This window comes from Gracilinanus agilis, chromosome 4 (assembly GCF_016433145.1).
Source record: "Gracilinanus agilis isolate LMUSP501 chromosome 4, AgileGrace, whole genome shotgun sequence".
Classification (NCBI taxonomy): domain Eukaryota; kingdom Metazoa; phylum Chordata; class Mammalia; order Didelphimorphia; family Didelphidae; genus Gracilinanus; species Gracilinanus agilis.
The window spans coordinates 276,159,740-276,182,453 of NC_058133.1; the positions used below are offsets into that span (position 1 = coordinate 276,159,740).

At 43.3% G+C, this 22,714-nt stretch overlaps 1 protein-coding gene across 1 annotated transcript in view; it reads left to right on the top strand.

Annotated features, from left to right (window-relative positions):
- The first annotated feature begins 3,833 nt into the window (after positions 1-3,833).
- The window catches only part of ABCC10 (ATP binding cassette subfamily C member 10), a 38,126-nt gene continuing 19,245 nt past the window's right edge, over positions 3,834-22,714 (top strand). The window contains exons 1-9 of the mRNA XM_044672711.1: positions 3,834-3,994; positions 6,634-7,858; positions 8,804-9,031; positions 11,064-11,220; positions 11,863-11,972; positions 12,658-12,737; positions 14,614-14,785; positions 16,154-16,252; positions 17,216-17,405. Coding sequence (XP_044528646.1) covers positions 3,834-3,994; positions 6,634-7,858; positions 8,804-9,031; positions 11,064-11,220; positions 11,863-11,972; positions 12,658-12,737; positions 14,614-14,785; positions 16,154-16,252; positions 17,216-17,405 — 2,422 coding nt within the window. The remainder of the gene's footprint in view (positions 3,995-6,633; positions 7,859-8,803; positions 9,032-11,063; positions 11,221-11,862; positions 11,973-12,657; positions 12,738-14,613; positions 14,786-16,153; positions 16,253-17,215; positions 17,406-22,714) is intronic.

Sequence of the window (22,714 nt, forward strand, 5' to 3'; positions counted from 1 at the left end):
TGTGAAGGTTAAAATGATACTGTCTGATTGGAGATGAGGAGTGAGAGACACACAGAGACAGAGAAAGAGAGAGAGAGAGAGAGAGAGAGAGAGAGAGAGAGAGAGAGAGACAGAGATAGAGAGAGACAGAGAGAGAAACAGAGTCAGAGAGACAGAGACACAGAGAAACAGAGACAGATAGATGACACAGACATACACATATACACACAGAGCAGAGAGACACACAGAGATAGACAGAGACACAGAGAGAGAGAGTAGAGGATAATACTGAGCTGAGCCTGAGTGACTGAAAGAATGAGAGATGCCCTTGACAGAAATAAGGAAGATCCAAAGAAGGGGTGTTTGGTAAGGGGAAATAATGATCCGTATTTATGTTGAATACAAGTTTTTTGTTTGTTTTTCTGTATCTGTATCCCTCCAATGAAATGGAGGCTTCTAAAGCCATTTCAGTAATTTTTCTTTTGGTCTTTGCATCCATAGTAACTAGCAGGGTGCTTGGCATCTAGCAGGTTCTTAATAAATGCATATTGAATGAATGCATGAATAAATGGATCCTTTCCCAGCTCTAGCAGTCTCAGCTTGAAGTTTCTCTGCTGCTTCCCAGTTAGTCTCTAGCATGACAAAGGAAAGAGGTCAGTTAGTCAGTCAATAGGTCTGAATTAATAGTTCAGTTTACCAAGCCTTAGGGCCTAGGCTAATGGGAGAGGGGAAGGGGCTGACTTTATGGGTACTATGTGCCAGGGATTGTGCTAGATGCTGGAAATACACAGGCAAAATTGAATTTATAGAACTATATACCTCCTAAAGGAATAAAGAAGTTTTTACTTTCTTTGTACTGGTCCATCCAAATTCAAATAATAATAATAATAATAATAATAATAATAATAATAATAATAGCATGTATATAGCACTTTACCTTTTGCAAATATCTCATCTGATACCCACAACAATCCTAGAAGATAGGTACTATTATTATCCCTATTTCACAAATAAGGAAACTGAGGCAGGCAGAGATTAAATGGCTTGCCCATGGTCACACAGCTAGAAAGTATCTGAGGCTGGATCTGAACTCCAGGTCCTTCTCCAGGCCTAGCACTCTATCTACCTGACCATCTTGCTATATACTTCTTTGGAATGGGTCTTAAAATGGGGCACCCAAGATTTATTTTATGAATTAGGCCTGGGCCATGGTCCTGACTATTCAAAACTTTTTCAGGTAGAGGTGGGTATAGATGAGCTCTAGGGTCTCTTATTTGATTTTTAAATAACCATTTCCATGGGTCCCAAGGCAGATGAGTAGTAAAGGCCAGGCAATTGAGGTTAAGTACTTGCCCAGGGTCACATATCTAGCGAGTGTCTGAGGGCATATTTGAGCCCAGGACCTTCAAGTCTGTAGGTTCACTGAGCCACCAAGCTGCCCATTCTAGGGCCTCTTAATTCTAAGCCTGTGACTGAGGGTAGTCCAAATTTTCATCTCTTCAACTTTACCAAATAGCCCAATGGGAACTGGGACCACTCTGGTAGCTAAAACTCCAAGCCTCCTAGGACTAAAGCTTCCTTAAAAGAGCCTTTCCTAAGGTGGATTTTTCTTTCCCCCTTTTTAATATTTTAAAACATAACCGAGTCCTTAGGGCTATATGATTTCATTGTGCTTTGGCAAACTCTAAAGGATTATGTAAATATCAGTATTATTTTGGGTATTTCCTGGCTACCTAAAAAGAGGAAGTCAAAGGAACCACAAATGTTTGGGTTAAAAAAATCTGATTTTGTGCTTTGGAGTATGGGTGTGTTTGACCGAAGCAACTTTTCCAAACTCTTATCTACTCAGGAGAAATCATGATTTTCCCTGACTCAGCAGAAGACAAGATTAAATTTTGTTTATTTTACTTGTTACTAATTGAATGAAACCAATGATAATAAGGAAAAATAATATTAGTCTTATATTTGAAGTTGGAGGGGATCTGAAAAGCCATTCATTAAGTTTAACATCCTCATTTTACAAATGAGGAACCTGAGGCTGAGTTGATCAAGGTCATTCATTATTATACTATGTTATTATTATTATTATTATTGCAAACCCAAGTCTTTCTGGCTCCAACTTCAGCTCTCTCTATTACACCAAACTGTCTCTCTTTACATTTACCGAGTGTTTTAAAGCTTTCGAAGCTAAAAGTTTACTGAGATTATCTCATTTGAAATTTTCCAACAAACTCATATGGGAGGTACTTTTTTGGGAGGAAGGGGTAGGTCTGGATCAGTGATTTCATCATCCATGTAGGGAACTCCCAGATGCCTTTGCTAATGTAGGTAACAGTGTTTTAGTCTTTGCGTTGCCTGGGGGCACTGAGAGATCTCACAAAGCCTAGCTCTATATCCATTAGGCTACCCAGGACTTCTCCCAGGTGCCGCCCTCCTTCAGGAGTAAGCCAGTTCCGAGGGGACGCTATTCCTCTGCAAGCTGGAATTTCATCCTCGTTCATCCTCGTGGGCTGAAGCTACTGGTATCTTTAGCCCCATTTCTTAGATGAAAATACTGAGGTTGATAGAGGCTTGTCCTGGGTCGCACAGTTACGTCCTAGAGAGAAATTCTACCTAATCATTCCTACAAGCTGATTGGGATCTCTTGGGCATTCCCGAAATTGATGCCCAAGGTATTCCCAGTGGGGTCAGTTTGGGGCCAAGGGCGAGGGCGCGCGCACGTAGGGTTAAGGATAAGGAGTGGATGGGACGGGCGCGCTCTCGTGGAGACGTGATCGGGCGCGCACACGCACAGAGTAGACTAGAGCGCTCACTTGAGACAGGTTGACAGGTTGAGGCAAGGCAGTGTGGAGAGTCCTCCAGCCACCAGGGGGTGCCCGTGGCTAGGCAAGAACTAGTGCTTCGGTAATCTGAGCCCGACTGGAAGCTTACACCCCAGATTAGGAGTTCCTGGATCTTAGAGGGAAGGGGTCCAGGCGAAGAAGAACCGCGCAGAAGGAGGAAGCTTTCCCCTCCCCTTCTCTCTGAGGTACCGCGTGATCCTGGGTGGGGCAGGAGTGGGGTAGAGGGGGAGGCGGAGAGACCCGGCACTAGGAGGGAACGAACGCTGACTAGTACGTAGCCCGAGAAGCAGAGTTCGAATCCCACCTCTGACCCTTACCTATTTGGCGATCTTGGGCAAATTGTTTAACTTTTCTGGGCTTCAGTTTGCTATCAGGAAAATGTGGTTTCTAGATGACCTATAAAATACTTTTCAATTCGAAACCTGGAATTGTGTGCGTAACACCCCAATATTCCTGCCCCCAGTTTGACTTCCCATCACCCGGTGTGTACCCCCATCTAACCAATTTGTACGAACCTCAGATCCTCCTGTCTCCCCACCAAGATCTGTGGTTTTTAGTACTCGTTCCCCCCTTGGCATCCCATACTCCTGAATCCCGGTCCCCCTCGCCCCCATCCATGCCTTTTCAAATCCGGGCCTCCCTATATCACCCCCATCAATCCTGAGGCTCCTTGACTCTCATAATAGTTGCTTCTCCTCCTTTCCAGGAATCTCTGGCCCCATGATCTGACTTCACCAATCACAGATCCAGCGTTCTCTGCCACCTCTGTGTGTGGTACCTCTTCCCAGACCTAGGGCTCCCCTACCCTCGGATCTCGGACTTCCTATTTACTCTTTCCTGAATATCCCCTCAATCCTGGGCTACCTAACCAATAATGGGGGCGGTGTCTCTCCAGGCTTTCCCCTGCCAACTAACTGATGAAATCATTTTCTTTTCTGTCTAGATTTCTAAACCTCTCCTCTTATCTCATTCTCCTCCCCCATCCTCCTTTTCCTTACAGGTGTAGCCAGGATGGAGAGGTTTTTGATAAAACTGTGTGATTCCAACCCAGATGAGCCATTCCCACTCTGGGAATCTGGCACTGTGGGACACTGCTTTACCCAACTGGTGCTCAATTCCCTGGCCCATGTACTCCTGGCCATAATCAGTGCCTGCTACATGGGCACTCCAAGGTAGGTAAAGAAAGGTTCATGAAACTCTTCCACAGTATAGGCTGCCATCCCTTCCTTTTTTTTTTTTTTTTAATTTATTCTTATGTTGTTTCCATGCTAAATTATTTTTTATGTTTGTAACAAATTTGGGTGAATATTCATTCCAACCTTATTTTCATTGCCTCAACTTGTGCTTTTTTTGGGACTCAGGGTGGGGAGTGTTCATCATGACAGCAGTATAGAATACCAGGCTAGTTTCTTTCTTTCTTTTTTTTTGCATTCTTAGTCCATGCTGCTTTATTGCTAAAAGATCAAAAACAAACCCCAAAAGTTTCATATATAGTTGCAGAGTTTCCAACTTAGGTTTTTAAAAAACGGTTCCTCTTTCAGTTTCTCATTAACATAACCCCAGTGCTCTTGAACTAAGAATGCTTAGAATCTGGCACACAGAAAGTGAAGTGAGGTACTTCATAAAGTGAGTCAGGACACCCAGAAGTTCAAATTAATGGAACCAATATTTATTTATTAATAAATGTACCAACTGGCCAGAACAGACTTTCTTAGTGAAAACTGCCCCAAACTGAAATTACAGATAGTTTTTATAGGATTACATATGTGCAAGAGGTTAAACAAGCTTATACACAATTTGAAAATGATATATTGTTTTAAATCATACCATGAGTGAGATATAACCTTAGTGGCCGGAGCAGAATGACCAGATGTGCCATTAGCAGGGGAGGACAGGGCATTCCAGGGTATATCTTATCCTATACTAGATTTATTTCTTCCTTAAGGAGTCATCCTTTTGGGTGCATTGACCATATGTTGCTTCTGACTTTCCCCTGAGAAAGTGTATTCCTGATGCCTGCTTGCTACGAGGATAAGCAGGATTATTGATTTAACCAAATTGATCAGGATCCTAGTTTTATTTCACTTCAAAAGATGATAGGTGATAGGTTCAAATCTGGCCTCAGACACTTCCCAGCTGTGTGACCTTGGGCAAGTCACTTGACCCCCCATTGCCTACCCTTACCACTCTTCCACCAAGGAACTAATACACAGAAGTTAAGGGTTTAAAAACTTAAAAAAAAAAAAAAAAAGATGATAGGTGAAGAAAGGGACAGGACATAAAATCAGGATCCTGGCTAACTGTAGACTCCTCCTAGCTCTGCCTAAAAACACTCAGTAGTTAGAAGCCGAAATGAGTTCTCAGAGTAATGAATGCTCACCAGGGAATGGGGTGGGGAGAATGGAAACTGAGAAAGGAGGTCAGAGAAGTTCCCAAACTAGAGAAGCTGCTGGTTGAGAGCTTCCAATCTTATGGGGAAGAACCAAGGCCTTGACCTGGGGAGACTACCTCAATCTGAAATGACAGATAGGTTTCCTTCTTTAGAAAGCTTCTAAACTAACAAACTTAAAGGAAGTAATCCCAGTCCAATTGATCTATACTGTAAATGGGGAAAGTTCTGGAGATCCTTTCCTTGAATCTATGAGGATCATAGATTTACAGAAAGAAGAGACTTTGAAGTGGGGCCCTACAGAATTTAAGTGGCTTACCTAAGATCACAGGGGTAACAAATGGTAGAACTGGAATTTGAGCCCACGTCAGCTCTGGATCCAGTGCTTTTTCCATGATACCATTCTGCCTCTCCTAATTGATTTCTCCCATGATATGGCAAAGCAGAGAAAAAAATCAGTAGATCAAAAATCTAAATTGATCCTCCACAGGATAAGTAGGTAAGGCAAGGATGTTTTAGGGTACTTGTTGAAAATAAATATGTAAAGGGGCAGCTAGGTGGCTCAGCGGATAGAGCTTGGTGTCAAATCTGTCCTTCCCAGGTGTGTAACCCTGGGCTAGTCGCTTAACCTCAGTTGCCTAGCATTTGCTGCTCTTCTGCCTTGCAACCAATTCTTGTTATCAATTCTAAGACAGAGGGTAAGGTTTGGGGGGGGGGAAGGAAAAAAATATGTAAAGCCCTCAAGTCTAACTGTGGAGGTAAGGATTATAGATAGTCTAATCATTAGAACTGGATATGGCTATACTTTGCTTTATGTAACAGGTGTGTGTGCATGAGCACATGTTGCATGTATATGTTGGTGAAATATGTATAAATCAAAATATTGAGATATGCTTCAAGAGACCTAGTTATATTTGCCATTCAAAGGACTCCCTGAGTGAATTCAATTAGTCAATCAATAAATATTTATTAAGTGTTTATTTATTATGTATCAGGCAATGTGCTAAGTGCTGGGGATAAAAAAAAAAAGGCAAAAGGTAGTTCTTGCCCTCAAAGAGTTTATAATCTAATGGAGAAGATGACATGAAAACAAATGTATACAAAGCAAGCTATATTCAGGATGAGTAGGAAATAATTAACAGAAGGAAGGCACTGAAATTAAGAGGGATTGGGGATGGGAATCTAGGTGGCTCCGTGGATAGGGAGCTAGGCCTGGTTTCAGGAGGTCCTGGGTTCAAATCTAACCTCAGATACTTCCTGTGATCCTGGGCAAATCACTTAATCCCCATTGCATAGCCCTTGCTGCTATTCAGCCTTAGAATTGATACTAAGATGAAAGGTAAGGATTTTTAAAAACTGTCAAGTGGAAAGGATTGAAGTATTAATTTTTTTCTTCCTTTGTTCTATCTCCAACTTCTCTAGGTATCCAGGCTCCATTCCACCTTGTAGCCCAGGTTGGCGCCTTCGACTTGTTGCCTCCTTCCTGTTGTCAGTTCTTCCATTGTTGGACCTGTTCCCAGCTGCTATACCTGCAAAGGCAGTCCCTGGACCCCTGGGGTTAGAGATCCTAGCTGGAGGTGTAACAACAATAGCCTGGATCACTCATGGCTTGGCACTCCGGGCATTGGCTCTGGCCCATGGTAGACTTTCTCGTGGGCCTTTGATTTTGGCTCTGACTGCCTTTCTACCTGCCCCTGCCATGGTGCTGACACTGTTGTGGCATTGTCAGCAAGGGACCCTCCTGAACCCTCTCCAGCTAGGGCCCCTTTTCCGATTCTGCTTTGTAATCTTACAGCTAACCATACTTCTGGCATATTTTCTGGGGTGGGCAGTGCCTAGGGGCCAGAGGCAACCACTGTCTCAGGCCTCTGACCACCTCCTGCTTGAGCCACAGAGGCCAGAGGTGGCCGAGGATGGGGAAAGCTGGCTCTCACGCTTCTTCTATCTGTGGCTGACTCCCTTGCTGGCCCGGGGTGCCCGGGGACAACTCCGTCAACCTCAAGACACTTGCCTGCTGCCTTACAGGCTTCGGACAGCCTACCTTGCCCGCCTCTTCCAGGCACATTGCAGGGACCGGGCCAAACTGTGGTTGGTCCTGTATAGAGCTTTGGGGCGACGCTACCTTGCACTAGGGTTCCTGAAACTGACAGGGACCCTTCTAGGCTTCTCTGGACCTTTACTTCTTTCACTGCTGGTTGGGTTCTTGGAGAATGAACGGGAGCCCCTGAGTCAAGGAGTGTTCTATGCTATGGGGCTCGCAGGTGGAGCAGTTCTGGGTGCTTTGCTACAGAACCAATATGGGTATGAATTGAGGAAGGTGGCATTACAGGCTCGAGGAGCTGTGCTGGGGGCCCTGTACCATAAGACCCTCTATCTGGGGCCAAATCGTCCCTCTGCTGGTGAGGCAGTGAACCTTCTAGGCACTGATTCTGAACGGCTGCTTAACTTTGCTAACAGTTTCCATGAGGCCTGGGGCCTGCCCCTGCAGCTGTCCATCACCCTCTACCTGCTCTACCAACAGGTAGGCCTGGCCTTCCTAGGTGGGTTGGGCCTGGCGCTGTTGCTGGTGCCTGTTAACAAAGTGCTCGCAACTCGCATCTTGGCCAAGAATGAGGCTATGCTGCGGCACAAGGATGCCCGAGTCAAGGTAAGAGGGCACAACTCCCAGGCAAGACTGTCATGGCAGAGATTGTCCCCCCTCCCCTCTCACCTCCACCTACTTTTCTGCAATATTCTTCAGAGTCCTTGCTTTTTGATTAAGAAAAAAAACTCTTACCCTCTTTCTTAGAATTGATACTAAGTATTATTCTTTTAAAAATGTATTTCTTTTTATTTTTCCAGTTACATGTAGAAACAATTTTTGACAATTGTTTTCTGACATTGAGATTTTCTCCTCTTCACTCTCCCCTTCCATCAAGGCAGTAAATAGTCTGATATAGTTATATCTGTCTAAGTATTGTTTTTAAGGCAGAAGACAAATAAAAGGCTTGGCAATTGAGGTTAAGTTACTTGCACAGAGTCACATAGCTAGAAAGACAAGATCTGAACCCAGGACCTCCCAACTCCCATGTCTGGCTTTCTATCTACTGAGCCACCTAGCTGTCCCTTCTCAATTATTTATTCATTCATTCATTTATTTTTAAACTCTTGCCTTCTGTCTTAGAATCAATACTGACTATTGGTTCCAAAGCAGAAGACTGGTAAGAGCTAGGCAATGGGGGTTAAATGACTTTTACAGAGTCACACAGCTAGGAAGACCAGATTTGAACCCAGTACCTCCTGATTCTGTGCTTGGCTCTCAATCTACTGAGCCATTACACTAGTTGCCCCTTTTCCATTATTTATTATGCTCCTCATAATAGCTATGAATATCTATACTCTCTGGCCAAACCTTCTTGGCTTCCACATCCCCAATAGACCACATCTACTTTATGCATGCTCAATGCTTTATATGTGGGATATAGTGTGCCTTCCAGAAGTTCTGAATACTAACTGAACCATGTACCAGAGTAGTTTCTAGTCCTTCTGCCTCATTCCCTCCCCCATTTGGATGTCTCTTGACCTTTCCTGTGTCCTGTGACCTCATTTCTAGCTCATGACAGAATTGCTGTGTGGCATTCGGGTCATCAAGTTCTGTGGGTGGGAACAGACACTCAGCTCTCGAGTACAGAAACACCGGGCTCGAGAACTCCAGCAGCTGCGGGTCATCAAGTACTTGGATGCAGCCTGTGTGTACCTGTGGGCTGCACTACCTGTTGTCATCTCCATTGTCATCTTTATCACCTATGTCCTCATGGGCCACCAGCTTACTGCTACCAAGGTGAGGGTTTAGATGTCAGAGCACCCGGCATTGAAGCTGGGGAGCCTGATGGGGAGCTACGGTCAGTGGGAAAATGGCAGGATTCCCTATAGAATGTGGAGTGTGGTAGAAGGCTGCACATAGTGGAGGTCAAAGTTCAGGAAGTCCCAAGGAGGAGTGAGGTTTGGGGCCTAGGGAAAGTGACAGAGTCCCCTTTCTCCCTGCTTGAAGATAATCTTGAAGTGAGTCTCCTTTGGTCCCTGACTTGTTTTGGCTAATTGACAAAAGAAGTCATTAAATTTCCATGGCCTCTGTTTCTTAATAATTATAATAATAATTATTAAAATACCATAATAATTATTAGGTTTATTAAATTTATTAATAATTATAAATAGCTATTTATAGAGAGTCTACGATGTGCCAGTCACTGTTCTAAGTTCTTTATAATTATTATTATATTATTTCAGTTATTATCTCATTTGATCTTCACAACAACCCTGTGGGATAGGTATTATTATTATTCCCATGTTATAGCTGAGTAATCTGAGGCAGATAGAAATTAAGTGATTTGCCCAAGGTTACCCAGCTAGTAAATATCTGGGACTAGATTTGAACTCATGTCTCCCTGATTCCAGCCCTAGCACTCTTATCTATTTCTTTTTTAAACCCTTACTATGGGTTTAAATACTATGTATTGGTTCTAAGACAGAATAGTAAGAGCTAGGCAATGGTAATTAAGTGACTTGCCCAGGATCACACAGCTAAGAAGTGTTTGAGGCCAGGTTTGAACTCTGGACCTCCCATCTCTGGACCTGGCTCTCAATCCACTGAGCTACCCAACTGCCCCCAGCACACTTATCTCTTATACTACCTCACTACTTTCTTCATATTTAAATGTAAAATATTGAATCAGTGAATGGATGACCATTTATTAAATGCTTGCTGTCTGCCAAGCTTTGGGTTAAAGATACAGATAAATTAGTCCTGGCTGACAGGGATCTGACACAAGAGGTAATATGAGACTGGAGTAGGGCAATTCAGCAAGGTTTATTAGGCACAGTAAAGACAAAGGGAGAGACCTGAAGCTGAGAGAACTCGGCAACAGTCTCATTTGGTCAGGAGGAGACAGATTTTTATGGGTTTGGAAAAGTTAGGGATACAGGGATTAGGTAATCTGGGACTTGTCTCATTGGCTGTTTCAGTGGGGGGAGGCAGTTGGTTCCCATGATTGTATAGTTTTTAACATGGTTCAGACATTATAGTTCAGATTATCAAATCCATCATGAATTTGTCAGGTCACAGCATGGAAAGCAATAGTATTCTATTAGGTGGAACTGCTGCCTTTGTTTTGCAACTTCAATAGGTACCAGGGAAGGTGGAGCTGATAAGAGAAGTGAGGGAAAGGGGGCTTAGGCCCATTAAGGCCTATCAAAAAGTAAAGACAGCTTCTGCCCTCAGAGCTTACATTTAGAAGAAGAGAGCATCAAAATGGGAATAGTGGCCAGGGAAAGAGAATTTGGTTTTGACGTTTTTGGGGTGGTAAGTGTGGCCTTAAAGGAATAGATTTACGTATCTTATCATGGATTTTTTTATTTGATCATATGTTCATGATTCCAGAAAAGAGGGTACAGGAGAGAGGAAAAAAGAAGCAATCTCTAATTAAGAGAGTGAGGTCCACCAGGCTCCATTTTTTCCAGGATGGGAAAACAGCTAGCTAGCTAGCTTTTAGGAAACAAGAGAGTATTGGACAAGATGATTGCTAAGGATCCTTCTATCTTTGACATTCTCTGATTCTAGGATTTGCTAAATGACCTAGATACCTTGGGAAATGGGTCTAGCCTTCCTCAAACTGTTAGGATTAGGGACAACTCCTGCCCCTGCCCCCCAAGTTCCTCAAGACCCCCCAGTTGAGTAGGCATTGAGTTGTTGAGTAGTTTTCTTTCCTCCCTTTTACTGCCCACAATAATAGTTTATAATGAGGGAAGGTTTTGCTATATAGCTTTGACCCAGGTTTTCAAGTGACACTTTCTCTTCTTGTCCCCCTTTCTCCAAGGTATTCACGGCATTGGCACTGGTTGGCATGCTTATCCTCCCCCTCAACAATTTCCCCTGGGTGATCAATGGGCTCCTGGAGGCCAAAGTGTCTTTGGATCGCCTACAGCGCTTCCTCGACCTCCTGGATCATGATCCTCAGACCTACTATAGTCCAGGTATCTTGGGGAAGAAGAGGGTAGGGTGTGAGGTGAGGAGGCAGTAGTACTTGGTACCAGGCAATGAGAATTGGGCTGACAACTATGAGAGGAAACCAGACAAAACTATTGCCCCTGGGGATTTGTGGTCCCAACAACATAAAGCTGGTTGAGGCAGGAGGTGCAATTCCTCCAACAAGAGATGGTGATGGGACCTGCTGGCTTCATGCTAGTCTCAAATTTGTAACTGTGGCATGGTCAGTGAAAGGGGGAAGAGCAATTGACTTAAGAGTCAGGAGAGATCAGAGTCTGCTCTGAAACTTTGCTATTGTCTCTGGGCCTGTTTTCCTGTCTGTAAAATGGGGGTCATAATTGCTATCTCATTGTGTTAGAATCAAATAAAGCAAGAGATCTGGAGGTACTATATGAATATGAGCAGTTAAGCTAGGGAGCTGGGCAGAACTGGAAGAAAGTCATTTTGTCAGGCAGGGTTGGCTTCCATATGTCAGGGCATATTCAGGCCTTACTTCTCTCTTCTCTTTTGTCCCTATTCCAAAAATCATGGAGAATAGGAGGCTACTGAAAAGGTTTATCGTCAAGCAGATTAACTAGGGTGGGGGTAGGGGGGCCCAACTCAAATAACAGCCTTCCCTCTCCATTCAGATCCCCCCACAGAATCACTTACTGTACTACAGCTCCATGAAGCCATGTTCTCCTGGGACCCTATTGGAATAGGCCTGGAGACCTTCATCACTCACCTTGAAGTGAAGAAGGTCAGTCGGTCAACAACTTGTCCTAAGGTGGGGGAACTGGGTGGAAATCCCTGGACTGAACACTGTTAATTCCCATTTTGCTGAGAGTAGAGTAAAGAAAGAAATTATTTCTATCCTCAGAAAATGAGCCTAATAAAGAAAACAATTACTGAGTTCAGGTTATTTTAGTCCCAGTCTGAAAAATTAAAGAGGAAGAGAAAATATGATTCTGGTCTTCAGATTGCTTCTAGTTGAATGGAAAAGACAGGACAGAGGTGGCTCAGTGGATAAAGAACCGGGCCTGAAGATGGGAGGTCCTGAGTTCAAAAGTGGCCTTGGATAGGTCCTAGCTATGTGACCCCTAGGCAAGTCACTTAACTCCTATTTCCTAGCCACTCTTCTTCCTTGGTACCAATACTTAGTATAGATTCTAAAAGAGAAGGTGAGTGTTTTTTTTTTTTATGAAAGAAAAGACAGAACAGAGATATAGACATAGAAGTAATAAAAGCCACCTAGCTCTATTGACATTGTCTTTATAAATGCTCATCTATTTTCCTGGACTTTTATGAATATGATTGATCTTTAGTTTACTATCATAGCTTAGGGGATAGAGCGGATACCATAGGGGTATCTAGGAGAGGGCAATGCAGCTGATGCCTTCTGCAGCCTCCCAACCTTTCAGGTCACTAATGGTCATTTCTTTCAGGGTTCGCTGGTGGGCATCGTGGGGAAGGTGGGCTGTGGAAAGAGTTCTCTTCTGGCTGCTATCTCTGGAGAGCTCCATAGGTAACCGGCTTATAGCCCCAGGTGCCTCTCCCCAAGCATAATACCAGGTTCCAGCTCTTCCTCCTTCATCCTCTCCACTCCCTTCACCCTCCCCACTTAACTTCTTCCATCCTGCAGCCCATCTTGTCTTGCATGACAGACTGGTGTGAGAAGGGGATTGACCAGAAAAGGCCTAGACCTGTGTAAGAACTTCAAGGAGGAGCAGATTGGAATCATTTGGAGGCTAGAGAAAGAGGAGGAGGAAGATGAGAGAAGGGAGCATAAGATATGGGGAAGGGATGGGAGAGCAATGAAATTCAAGCCAGAGAGCTTTCTGGTGAAGGTGGAGGCCCCCATTTCCCTAGGGAAAGACACTGGCCCTTTCTGGGAACTCATTACTCCATTTGAAATGGAATTAAATTATGGGTGAGAAAGTGTTTTGGAAATGGAAATAAAGGTGGAGAATGGTTTACAGTTCTATTGTTATTTTCTAAGCCCTCCTGGAGGAGAATGCTGCCTTTGGCCGTTGGAGGATATAAAATGAGAAAAGATTTGTAGTCTGGCCTCCTGGGAGGATTTATAATAGAGTTAGCAGGAAACTGATAAATGCTCAGAATGTAAAGTTAGATGCATACCAATGGGGTCTGGATCACTCTCCTTTAAAGAAAAAAGTGCAATCTATAGGCATAAAGATAACGCCTCAGGCTTAGTATTTCCTGAGCTTTTTCTTCTGGAGGGGAATGATTCCTGTTCAATAGACATTTGTTGTGTAAGCACATACCTGTATTGGATGCAAAGTAATATTATAACTAGCCACCTAGAGTCTTTTCCAGCCTGCTCTCTGCAATGGTGTTCATGTGATCTCTAGTGGTAGTTAGGGCCAAGTCCATGGTTCTGGAGTGAGTTCTCTGTGTCTGCAAAGCTAACTGCTCAAGTCAGAACCCACAATCCAGGCATCACTTGTGCTACCTTCTAACCCAACATCCTGTGGGTCATTATAGCTACTGATATAGGGTAGGGAAAGGGAGGAAAAAGAGGGGAAGGGAAGGAAGGAAGGGGGAGAGAATAAGTATTTATATAGCACCTACTACATGCCAGACACTGTACTAATGCTCTTTTTACAAATATTATCTATTTTGATACTTACAACAACCCTGTAAAGTAAGTGCTGTTATTATTTCCATTTTATAGTTGAGGAAACCGAGGCAAGTAGAGGTTAAGTGATTTGCCCAGGGTCACAAAACTGAAATATCTGAGGTCAGATTTGAACTCAGGTCTTCCTGATTCCAGGCATGGCACTCTATCCACTGTGCTATCTAGCTGTGACCCAGACAAAAAGAGGTTAAGGGACTTGCCCAGGATCACACAGCTAGTAAGTAGTTGAGGCCAAATTTGAACTCTGGTCTTCCTGATTCCAGGCCCAGTGGCCTCTGTGCCACCAACTGCCTCTGATATAGAGAAATGACATAGAGAAAGAAAGAAGGCAGTGTGATCCCATGGAAGGGGTGCTGGATTAGGAGTTGGAGTCGGAGGACCTGGAATTTGAATTCTAGCCTTGCCACTGTCACCTAGATGACCTTGGGCAGGAAAAATCTTAGAAGAAAATGACTTAGGACCAGCTAGGTGCCTGAGTAGATAGAGCCAGGTCTGGAGACAGGAGATCCTAGCCTCAGACACTTCCCAGCTGTATGACCCTGAGCAAGTCACTTCACCCCTATTGCCTAGCCCTTACCACTCTTCTGCCTTGGAACCAATACTTAGTATTGCTCTAAGACAGAAGGCAAGAGTTTAAAAAAAAGAAAAAAAGCAGAAAAAGATTTAGAGTTGGAATTGGGTCAAGTGTAGGGAACTGTTATTCATGCTTCACTTCCCCCACCCTCACTCCAACTCCCTGCAGGTTGAGTGGTCAGATCGCCATAGCTGGGCGGCTTGAAGGCTTTGGTCTGGCTACCCAGGAACCTTGGATCCAATTTGCAACCATTCGGGACAACATCCTCTTTGGGAAAACATTTGATGCTCATCTCTACTGGAAGGTGTTAGAGGCCTGTGCCCTCCACGATGACCTGGCTGTGAGTGCCCTCAATCCTGCTGACTCTGGCATGCATCTTTCTTCTCTAGGAAGGGGCTCCCCTAGCCCTATCCCACTCTCTGATGGTACTCCCACCAGACTCACTATGGAGCCCAGGGAAGTAAGGTTGGCCTTTGGGGGTTTCATGTATCACAACATGAGTATCTTTGGCACCATGATGCTACTTGCTTGGCTGGTATTCCAATGATTGAGCTTCACTCCAGCTGAGTCTAGGAAGTGCCAGCATTTCCCCAGAGAAGTGGGGCCAAGCTATTGGAATTCTCTTGGATACAGGGGGAGGAGGAGAATAAATTCCAGAACTCTTCCATGACCCTCCCCATATCACTTTGTTATATCTCTAGGAACTCTAGGACTGCTGTCATTGTCATTGTCATTCTGTCTCTAGATAAGCCTGAAAATTCACTAAGGCTTGATGGCTCAGGTTTGAAGTATCCTGTGCCTATTCCTTTTGGTACAGGTGTTTTGGCTACAGGGTATCCCATACCTGTGGGTATGGAGGGACACAGAGAGGTATGATGGAAAGGTTTTACTGGCTGTGTGACCTTGGGCAAATCACTTTGCATATGCTGACCTGCATTGATACCAGCAAAGTCACAGATATAGTCTATTGAAAAAAAAACTATGTTAATTCTATAATCAGAGGATCTGAATTCAAATACCACCTCTAAGTACAGATATTATTGTCTGCATTTCACAAATGAGTTACTAGAGACTCTGAGAGCTTACATGACTTTCCCATAGTCAGCCTCTGGGTTAAATGATTTGTCCAGGATCGCATAGCTGGGAAGTGTCTGAGCCAGATTTGAACCCAGCTAGTAAGTAATGAGAAGTGAAATTCTAGCCTAGAAGAGGGTCTTTCCTGATCCCAAGAACCATTTCCATTGTACTTCATTCCCTATCTATGTCCTATGGAACAAGGCCGCTTACATTTCTGTGTAGAACATTTACTACATTGACTGTTTTCAAAATACCTTTCAAATGGGAAATATCTCCTTTGATCCCAGTGGCTGCTCTTTGAGCTATATTGGTATTGATCATACAGATATTTACAGGGATCGCTCATGTACCTAATCTTTGTGGGCATATCCTCCACCAGTGCAAATCTTGGCAATCCCCCTTTTTATCCCATGTGCTTTTCTTTCATAGCTTCCTGTTCATCTTGTACAAAGGATGTTTTCTATTCAGATATTTTCCTGTCTTACAAACAAGAGAACTGAAAGATTTCAGTGACTTGCCCAGGTCATACAGCTAGCATGTTGTAGATCTGAGTCTCAGATCCAGACCTAATAATTCCAAATCCAAGGAGGGGTTGTTGTTTTTGTACTCTATCATGTTGCTATACCAACAGATCCTGCCTGATGGGGACCAGACTGAAGTGGGAGAGAAAGGGGTAACCCTCAGTGGTGGACAACGGGCCCGAATTGCCCTTGCTCGAGCTGTCTACCAGGTGAGCAGAAGAAGGAGAAGGGTGGGGTTGGAGGATGTTGGTAAACTTAGGAGAGGTTGGCAGAAGGGAGGCCTGCATTATCATCTCCTTCCTTTTTTATCACCCACTCCCATTGTCCATTTTCTTTTTTTTTTTTAAACCCTTACCTAATATCTTAGAATTAATAATAAGTATCTGTATAAAGGCAGAAGAGCCTTAAGGGGCAGGCAATTGAGGTTAAGTGACTTGCCCAGGGTTGCACAGCTAGGAAGTATCTGAGGCCAAAATTGAATCCAAGTCCTCCTGACACCATGCCTGGAGCTCTATCTACTGTGCAACCTAGCTTTTCCAATTCTTCCTTCCTTCCTTCCTTCCTTCCTTCCTTCCTTCCTTCCTTCCTTCCTTCCTTCCTTCCTTCCTTCCTTTCTTCCTTTTTTTCCCTTACCTTCTGTCTTAGAATTGATACTAAGTATTAGTTACAAGGCAGAAGAGCAATAAGGACTAGGCAGTTGGAGTTAAGTGATTTGCCCAGGGTCACCCAGCTAGGAAGCGTCTCAGATTAAATTTGAACCCAGGACCTCTTGTCAGCAGACCTGGCTCTCTTATCTACTGAGCCATTCAGCTGCCTCTCATTTTCTTTTACTTTTTGCAGTTGAGTAGTAGTAGTAGCATGGTATCTGGTTCATAGTAGGCACCTACTAAATCATAATTGTACAGAATTTGACCTTATTTATTGGAAGGGAGTTACCTAGATTCAGCAAAAGGTAAGTACTAACCCTGAGTCACTTAACTACCCTTGATTGTAAGGAGATTCTCTTAAGTCTAACTTCTCTTTCTTACTTCTTTAGTGGTCCTTGTTCCCCTCATTCTTTTGGGGGATAGGTTCTGCGGCAGGGTCTTAGAGGCCTTGTTCATTGGGTCATTCCCAGCCCCCTGCCTGCACATGTGACCTCAGTCACATTTCTTTCCCCTCTCTGTCCCTAGGAGAAGAAGCTTTACCTCCTGGATGATCCTCTAGCTGCTGTGGATGCTGATGTTGCTAATCACCTGGTACAGAAGTGTATTCTAGGCCTACTGGGGCACACTACCCGGTTGCTCTGTACCCACCGAACAGAATACCTGGAGCAGGCTAATGTTGTGCTGCTGCTCGAGGGTGGGCGCATCATCCACGCAGGTACTTTGGGGCCTGGGGCAGATGAGGCCAGATGTCAGCCTTCCTATCAAGCTGGCATTCATTTCATTTATTCCAACTCTGTGCAAGGTGCTGAAGATAAAAGAACAATTTTAAAAATAGTTCCTTGTCTTCTAGGAGCATGTAAACAGATACCTAAATACAAGGTCTAAATTTGAAGCAGGAGAGAATACTAACAACTAAGATGATAAGGGATAGTTTCATGGAAGGAGTAAAGCTGAGTATCTTTGAAGGAGGCTAAAGCATTACAAGGTTAGAGGGGCAGTGGGATGAACAAACATAGAGATGATGTGTACAAAGACTCACAGACGGGATGAAATGCTAAGGCCAGGGAACAAGGCATGGACTGATTTCATTGGGGCATAGCATGTATGAAGGGGAATGCACTTATCCATTCAACATTGCAACTTTCCTTGTCATGGTTTCAATGTATTGCATGAGTCAACATAAGAAATTAACAGAAAATTTTGGGGGAGTTTTATGGAAGTTGCAGGTGACACGTGAAGGCCAGCAGATAACACAGAAAAAGTTTAGAAACTCAGAAATACATACTTAACCCAAAATTTATACTTGGGTACTGTAAGCACCCCATAAAGGAAAAAGAACAAATTCAGACTTCTCTGATACAAAGAGAGGGCCAAAAAATTTTTATGAGGGTTTTCCAGATTTGATAGATGCCATGCCCCTAACCACCAAGATATGGAAGGGATTCTGAGGGATTTATGGAAAAGAACGCTACCCACATTCAGAGGAAGAACTGCAGGAGTGGAAACACAGAAGAAAAACAGCTTTTGAACACATGGGTTGAGGCAGACATGATTGGGGATTTTGATTCGAAACTACCACACCAATGCAACGATCAACAATTTGGAAACAGGTCTTGATCAATGACACATGTTAAAACCAGTGGAAATGCACATCAGCCAGGGGTGGGGGGAGGGTGAGGGGTGAAGGGGAAAGTAGGAGCATGAATCATGTAACCATGTTAACATGGTTTCCTAAAAAATGAATATTAATAAATGTTAAAAATTAAAAAAAAGAAGTACAAAAAAAAAGATATGGAAGGGATAACTATAATATCTAAAAAGGCAGGCCAGAGCCAGATTATATTTGTTGTTGTTCACTTGGTTTAGTCTTGCCTGACTCTTCATGACTTCATTTGGGGTTTTTCTTGACAAAGATACTGGAGTGGTTTTCCATTTCCTTGTCTAGCTCATTTTACAGATAAGGAACCTGAGGCAAATAGACACTAGTTGTGTGACCCTGGATGAGTCATTTAATTCTGAGTTCAGATTTGAGGAGCCAGATTATAAAGGTCTTCAAATGCCAAGCTAAGGAGTATGTTTGATCTTAGAGACAGCTGCTGAAAGTCCTTTTTTTAAACTCTTACCTTCTGTCTTGGAATTGACACTTAAGTATCAGTTCCAAGGCAGAAGATGGTAAGGGTTAGGCAATTTTAGTTAAGTGACTTGCCCAGTGTCACATAGCTGGGAAGTGTCTGAGGCTATATTTGAACCCAGGACCTCTCTCATCTCTAGGCCTGGCTCTCTACCCAATGAGCCATCTAGCTGCCCCAGCCACTGAAAGTCTTGAGCAGATGAATAACATAGTCATATGGGTACTTCAGGAAGATGATTTGAGCAGCTCCGGTGTAAAAAAGGGGAAACAGATTATGAATGGATTGGATATTTAAGAGTTTTAGTGTGGTGGCCAAGGAATTGAATAAATATCAATTCCTAATAAAAGAGACCCAAGTCAGGATGACTTCTGTTCATTTATTCACTTATTTATTTATTTGTTTGTTTGTTTGTTTGTTTGTTTGTTTGTTTGTTTGTTTTAACCCCTTACCTTCTGTGTATTGGCTCCTTGGGGGAATCAGGATGACTTTTAAAGTGGTTAATTTACAATTTGGGAAGAGTGAAGGAAGGGAAATGAGAGAGAGTAACTCTGGCCTGGTCTGGAGGCCCGAACCAGGCAAGGCTTCAGGGGCCCCAACAAAGGGGGCATAGAGTTTAATTAAACAAGGCTTCTAGCCACGAAGGCTCCCCTAAGAAGAGAGGCCTCTTTTGAAGATAGGGCCTCCAGAAACATCAAGGAAAAGAAAGGGGGAGTCAGCCTAACTTATCCACATGACAATTCAAAAGGAAGCAGTCTGAGGTCTCACCCAAGCTTCTTCAAAGCCAGGTTCAAAAGGCAAAATCTCCCTCACAGGAAGTTACCATCATATTTGAAAGATAGTTCATTTCATCACTTCCTGTGTCCACCCTCCAGTTCTAGGTGGACAAATGACAGCCTCAACCTTGTTTCAGACTTGTTTTTTTTAGTCACTTGTTTTTTTTTTATTTTTATTTTTTTTAATTTTTAAACCCTTAACTTCTGTGTATTGACTTATAGGTGGAAGAGTGGTAAGGGCAGGCAATGGGGGTCAAGTGACTTGCCTAGGGTCACACAGCTGGGAAGTGTCTGAGGCTGGATTTGAACCTAGGACCTCCCATCTCTAGGCCTAGCTCTCAATCCACTGAGATACCCAGCTGCCCCAGTCACTTGTTTTTTATTTGTCACTTACTAGCACATGTGGGTCATAGACCTCCCCCTTCCCCACTTAATTCTAAGTTGGGTGGGGTGACACATTCCTGGTAGCTAAAGTCTAAAGAATGAATAAGAGTGAGCTAATTCCATTTACACAATGGAAATTGGAGTGGAGAAAGGACTAGGTGACTCAGTGGATTAAGAGCCAAGCCTCAATGGGAGGTCTTGGATTCAGATTTGACCTGAGACATTTCCTAGTTGTGTGACCTTGAGCAAGTTTTTAACTCCAATCACCTAACCCTTACCTCTCTTGAATCAACTAAGATAGAAGGTAAGGATTTTTTTTAAAGGATAGGTTTAGTAGGAATGTTAATTCTATTCTGGAAATAATGAGTTTGAGATGCTTCTGAGACATTTTGGGGAAGATGTACATCAAGCTATTGGTAATAAAATACTGGAGCTCAGAGAGAAAGTAGGGGTGAATGTATACATTTGAGAGTCATCTGTGTAAAGATGATAATTGAATCCATGGGAGATAAAAATCACAGAGAGTATAAAAAGAGAAGAGAAGTGGTCTCAGGAAAGAGCCTTGGGGGATAATTGAAGCTACAGAACAGACTGTGGAGAATGATCCAGCAGGAGAAGATTGAGAAGGCAGGAGAACAGGAGTGTCACCAAAGCTAAGGGAAGAGAGTATTCAGGAAGAGGGGGAATGAGGTCCACAGTGGAAAAATTGCTGAGTGATTAATAATAATGTTGTTTAGAATAATTATAGCTTACATTTATATAGTGCTTATTATATGCCAACTATTGTGCTAAATTCTTTTTTTTTAATCCTTACCTTCCATCTTAGAATCAATACTGTGTATTAGTTCCAAGGCAAAAGGGTGGTAAGGGTAGGCAATGGGGGTTAAGTGACTTATCCAGGGTCACATAGCTGGGAAGTGTCTTGAGGCCAGATTTGAACCCAGGACCTCTGATCTCTACACCTGACTCTCAATCCACTGAGCCACCTATTTGCCCCCTTGGCTAAATTCTTTTAAATTATCTCATTTCATTCTCACCTCAACCCTGTGAGGATTGGTTCTATTGTCATCATCTGCGTTTTACATTTGGGGAAAAGGCAGACAGTGATCACTCAAGCTAGAACATGGCCAAGGTCACTCAGCTAGTACATGGCCAAGGCCAGATTTGAACTCAGGTTTTCCTGATTCCAGGCCTGGTGGTCCACCTACCTGCCCCAAGAAGATATGAGGATGATAGAAAAGGATAAGGATTAAGGAAGGCAAGCAATGAAGAGATTGTTGGTAATGTTGAGTGATCAATGGTACCCTAAAAATTAGGAAATCTGGATTCTTATTTTGATCTACCACGAAATTGCTTGGGTAACCTTGGGCAAGTCCTTACCCCTTTATTATATAAAGTATAGAATCGTTTCTAGGTTCCCAGAACTGGTATGTGCATGAAATGAAAGAATAGATAAGAAAAGTAGAACCATTAGTGATATATATGCACAGAATTTTGTCAGGAGAAGGGGAGAAAGCTTTGGAGCTTGTGGTTCTGATTACCTTGGGCCCTTAGGGAGAGCTGAAGGTCAGAAATGAATGAGATTCCCCATAAAACAGCTTGGAGAAAGGGCTTTGAGAACAAGTTTAAGAAATTATGAGATATGTATAATTGAAATATTGATTGCCTTTTCAAGGAGAGGAGAGTAACGAGAGGAGGAGAATTTGGAACTCAAAATTTTTTAAAATGAATGTTGGGGGCAGCTGGGTGGCTCAGTGTATTGAGAGCCAGGCCTAGAGACAGGAGGTCCTGGGTTCAAATTTGGCCTCAGATACTTACTAGCTGTGTGACCCTGGGCAAGTCACTTAACCCCATTGCCTAGCCCTTACTGTCTTCTGCCTTAGAACCAATACACAGTATTGATTCTAAGATGGAAGGTAAGGGTTTTTTTTTTTTTTAACATTTATTAATAATCATTTTTAACATGGTTTCATGATTCATGCTCCTACTTTCCCCTTCACCCCCGCAATCCCCCCACCCATGGCCGATGCACATTTCCACTAGTTTTGTCATGTGTCCTTGATCAAGACCTATTTCCAAATTGTTGGTGGTTGCATTGGTGTGGTAATTTTGAGTCCACACCCCCAATCATGTCCACCCCGACCCATACGTTCAAGCAGTTGCTTTTCTTATGTGTTTCCTCTCCTGCAGTCCTTCCTCTGAATGTGGGTAGCATCTTTACCATAAATCCCTCAGAATTGTCCTGGGTCATTGTATTGCTGCTGGTACAGAGGTCCATTACATTCGATTTTACCACAGTAAATCAGTCTCTGTGTACAATGTTTTCCTTTCGCTCTGCATCAGTTCTCGCAGGTCTCTCCAGTTCGCCTGGAACTTCTCCTTTTAGCACAATAGTATTCCATCACCCGCATATACCACAGTTTGTTCAGCCATTCCCCAATTGAAGGACATCCCCTCCTTTTCCAGTTTGTTGCCACCACAAAAAGCGCAGCTATAAATATTTTCGTACATGTCTGTTTATCTATGATCTCTTTGGGGTACAAACCCAGCAATGGTATGGCTGGATCAAAGGGAAGGCATTCTTTTATAGCCCTTTGAGCATGATTCCAAATTGCCAGCCAGAATGGCTGGATCAGTTCACAACTCCACCAGCAATGCATTAATGTCCCAATTTTGCCACATCCCCTCCAACATTCATTACTCTCCCCTTCTTTCATTTTAGCCATTCTGCTAGG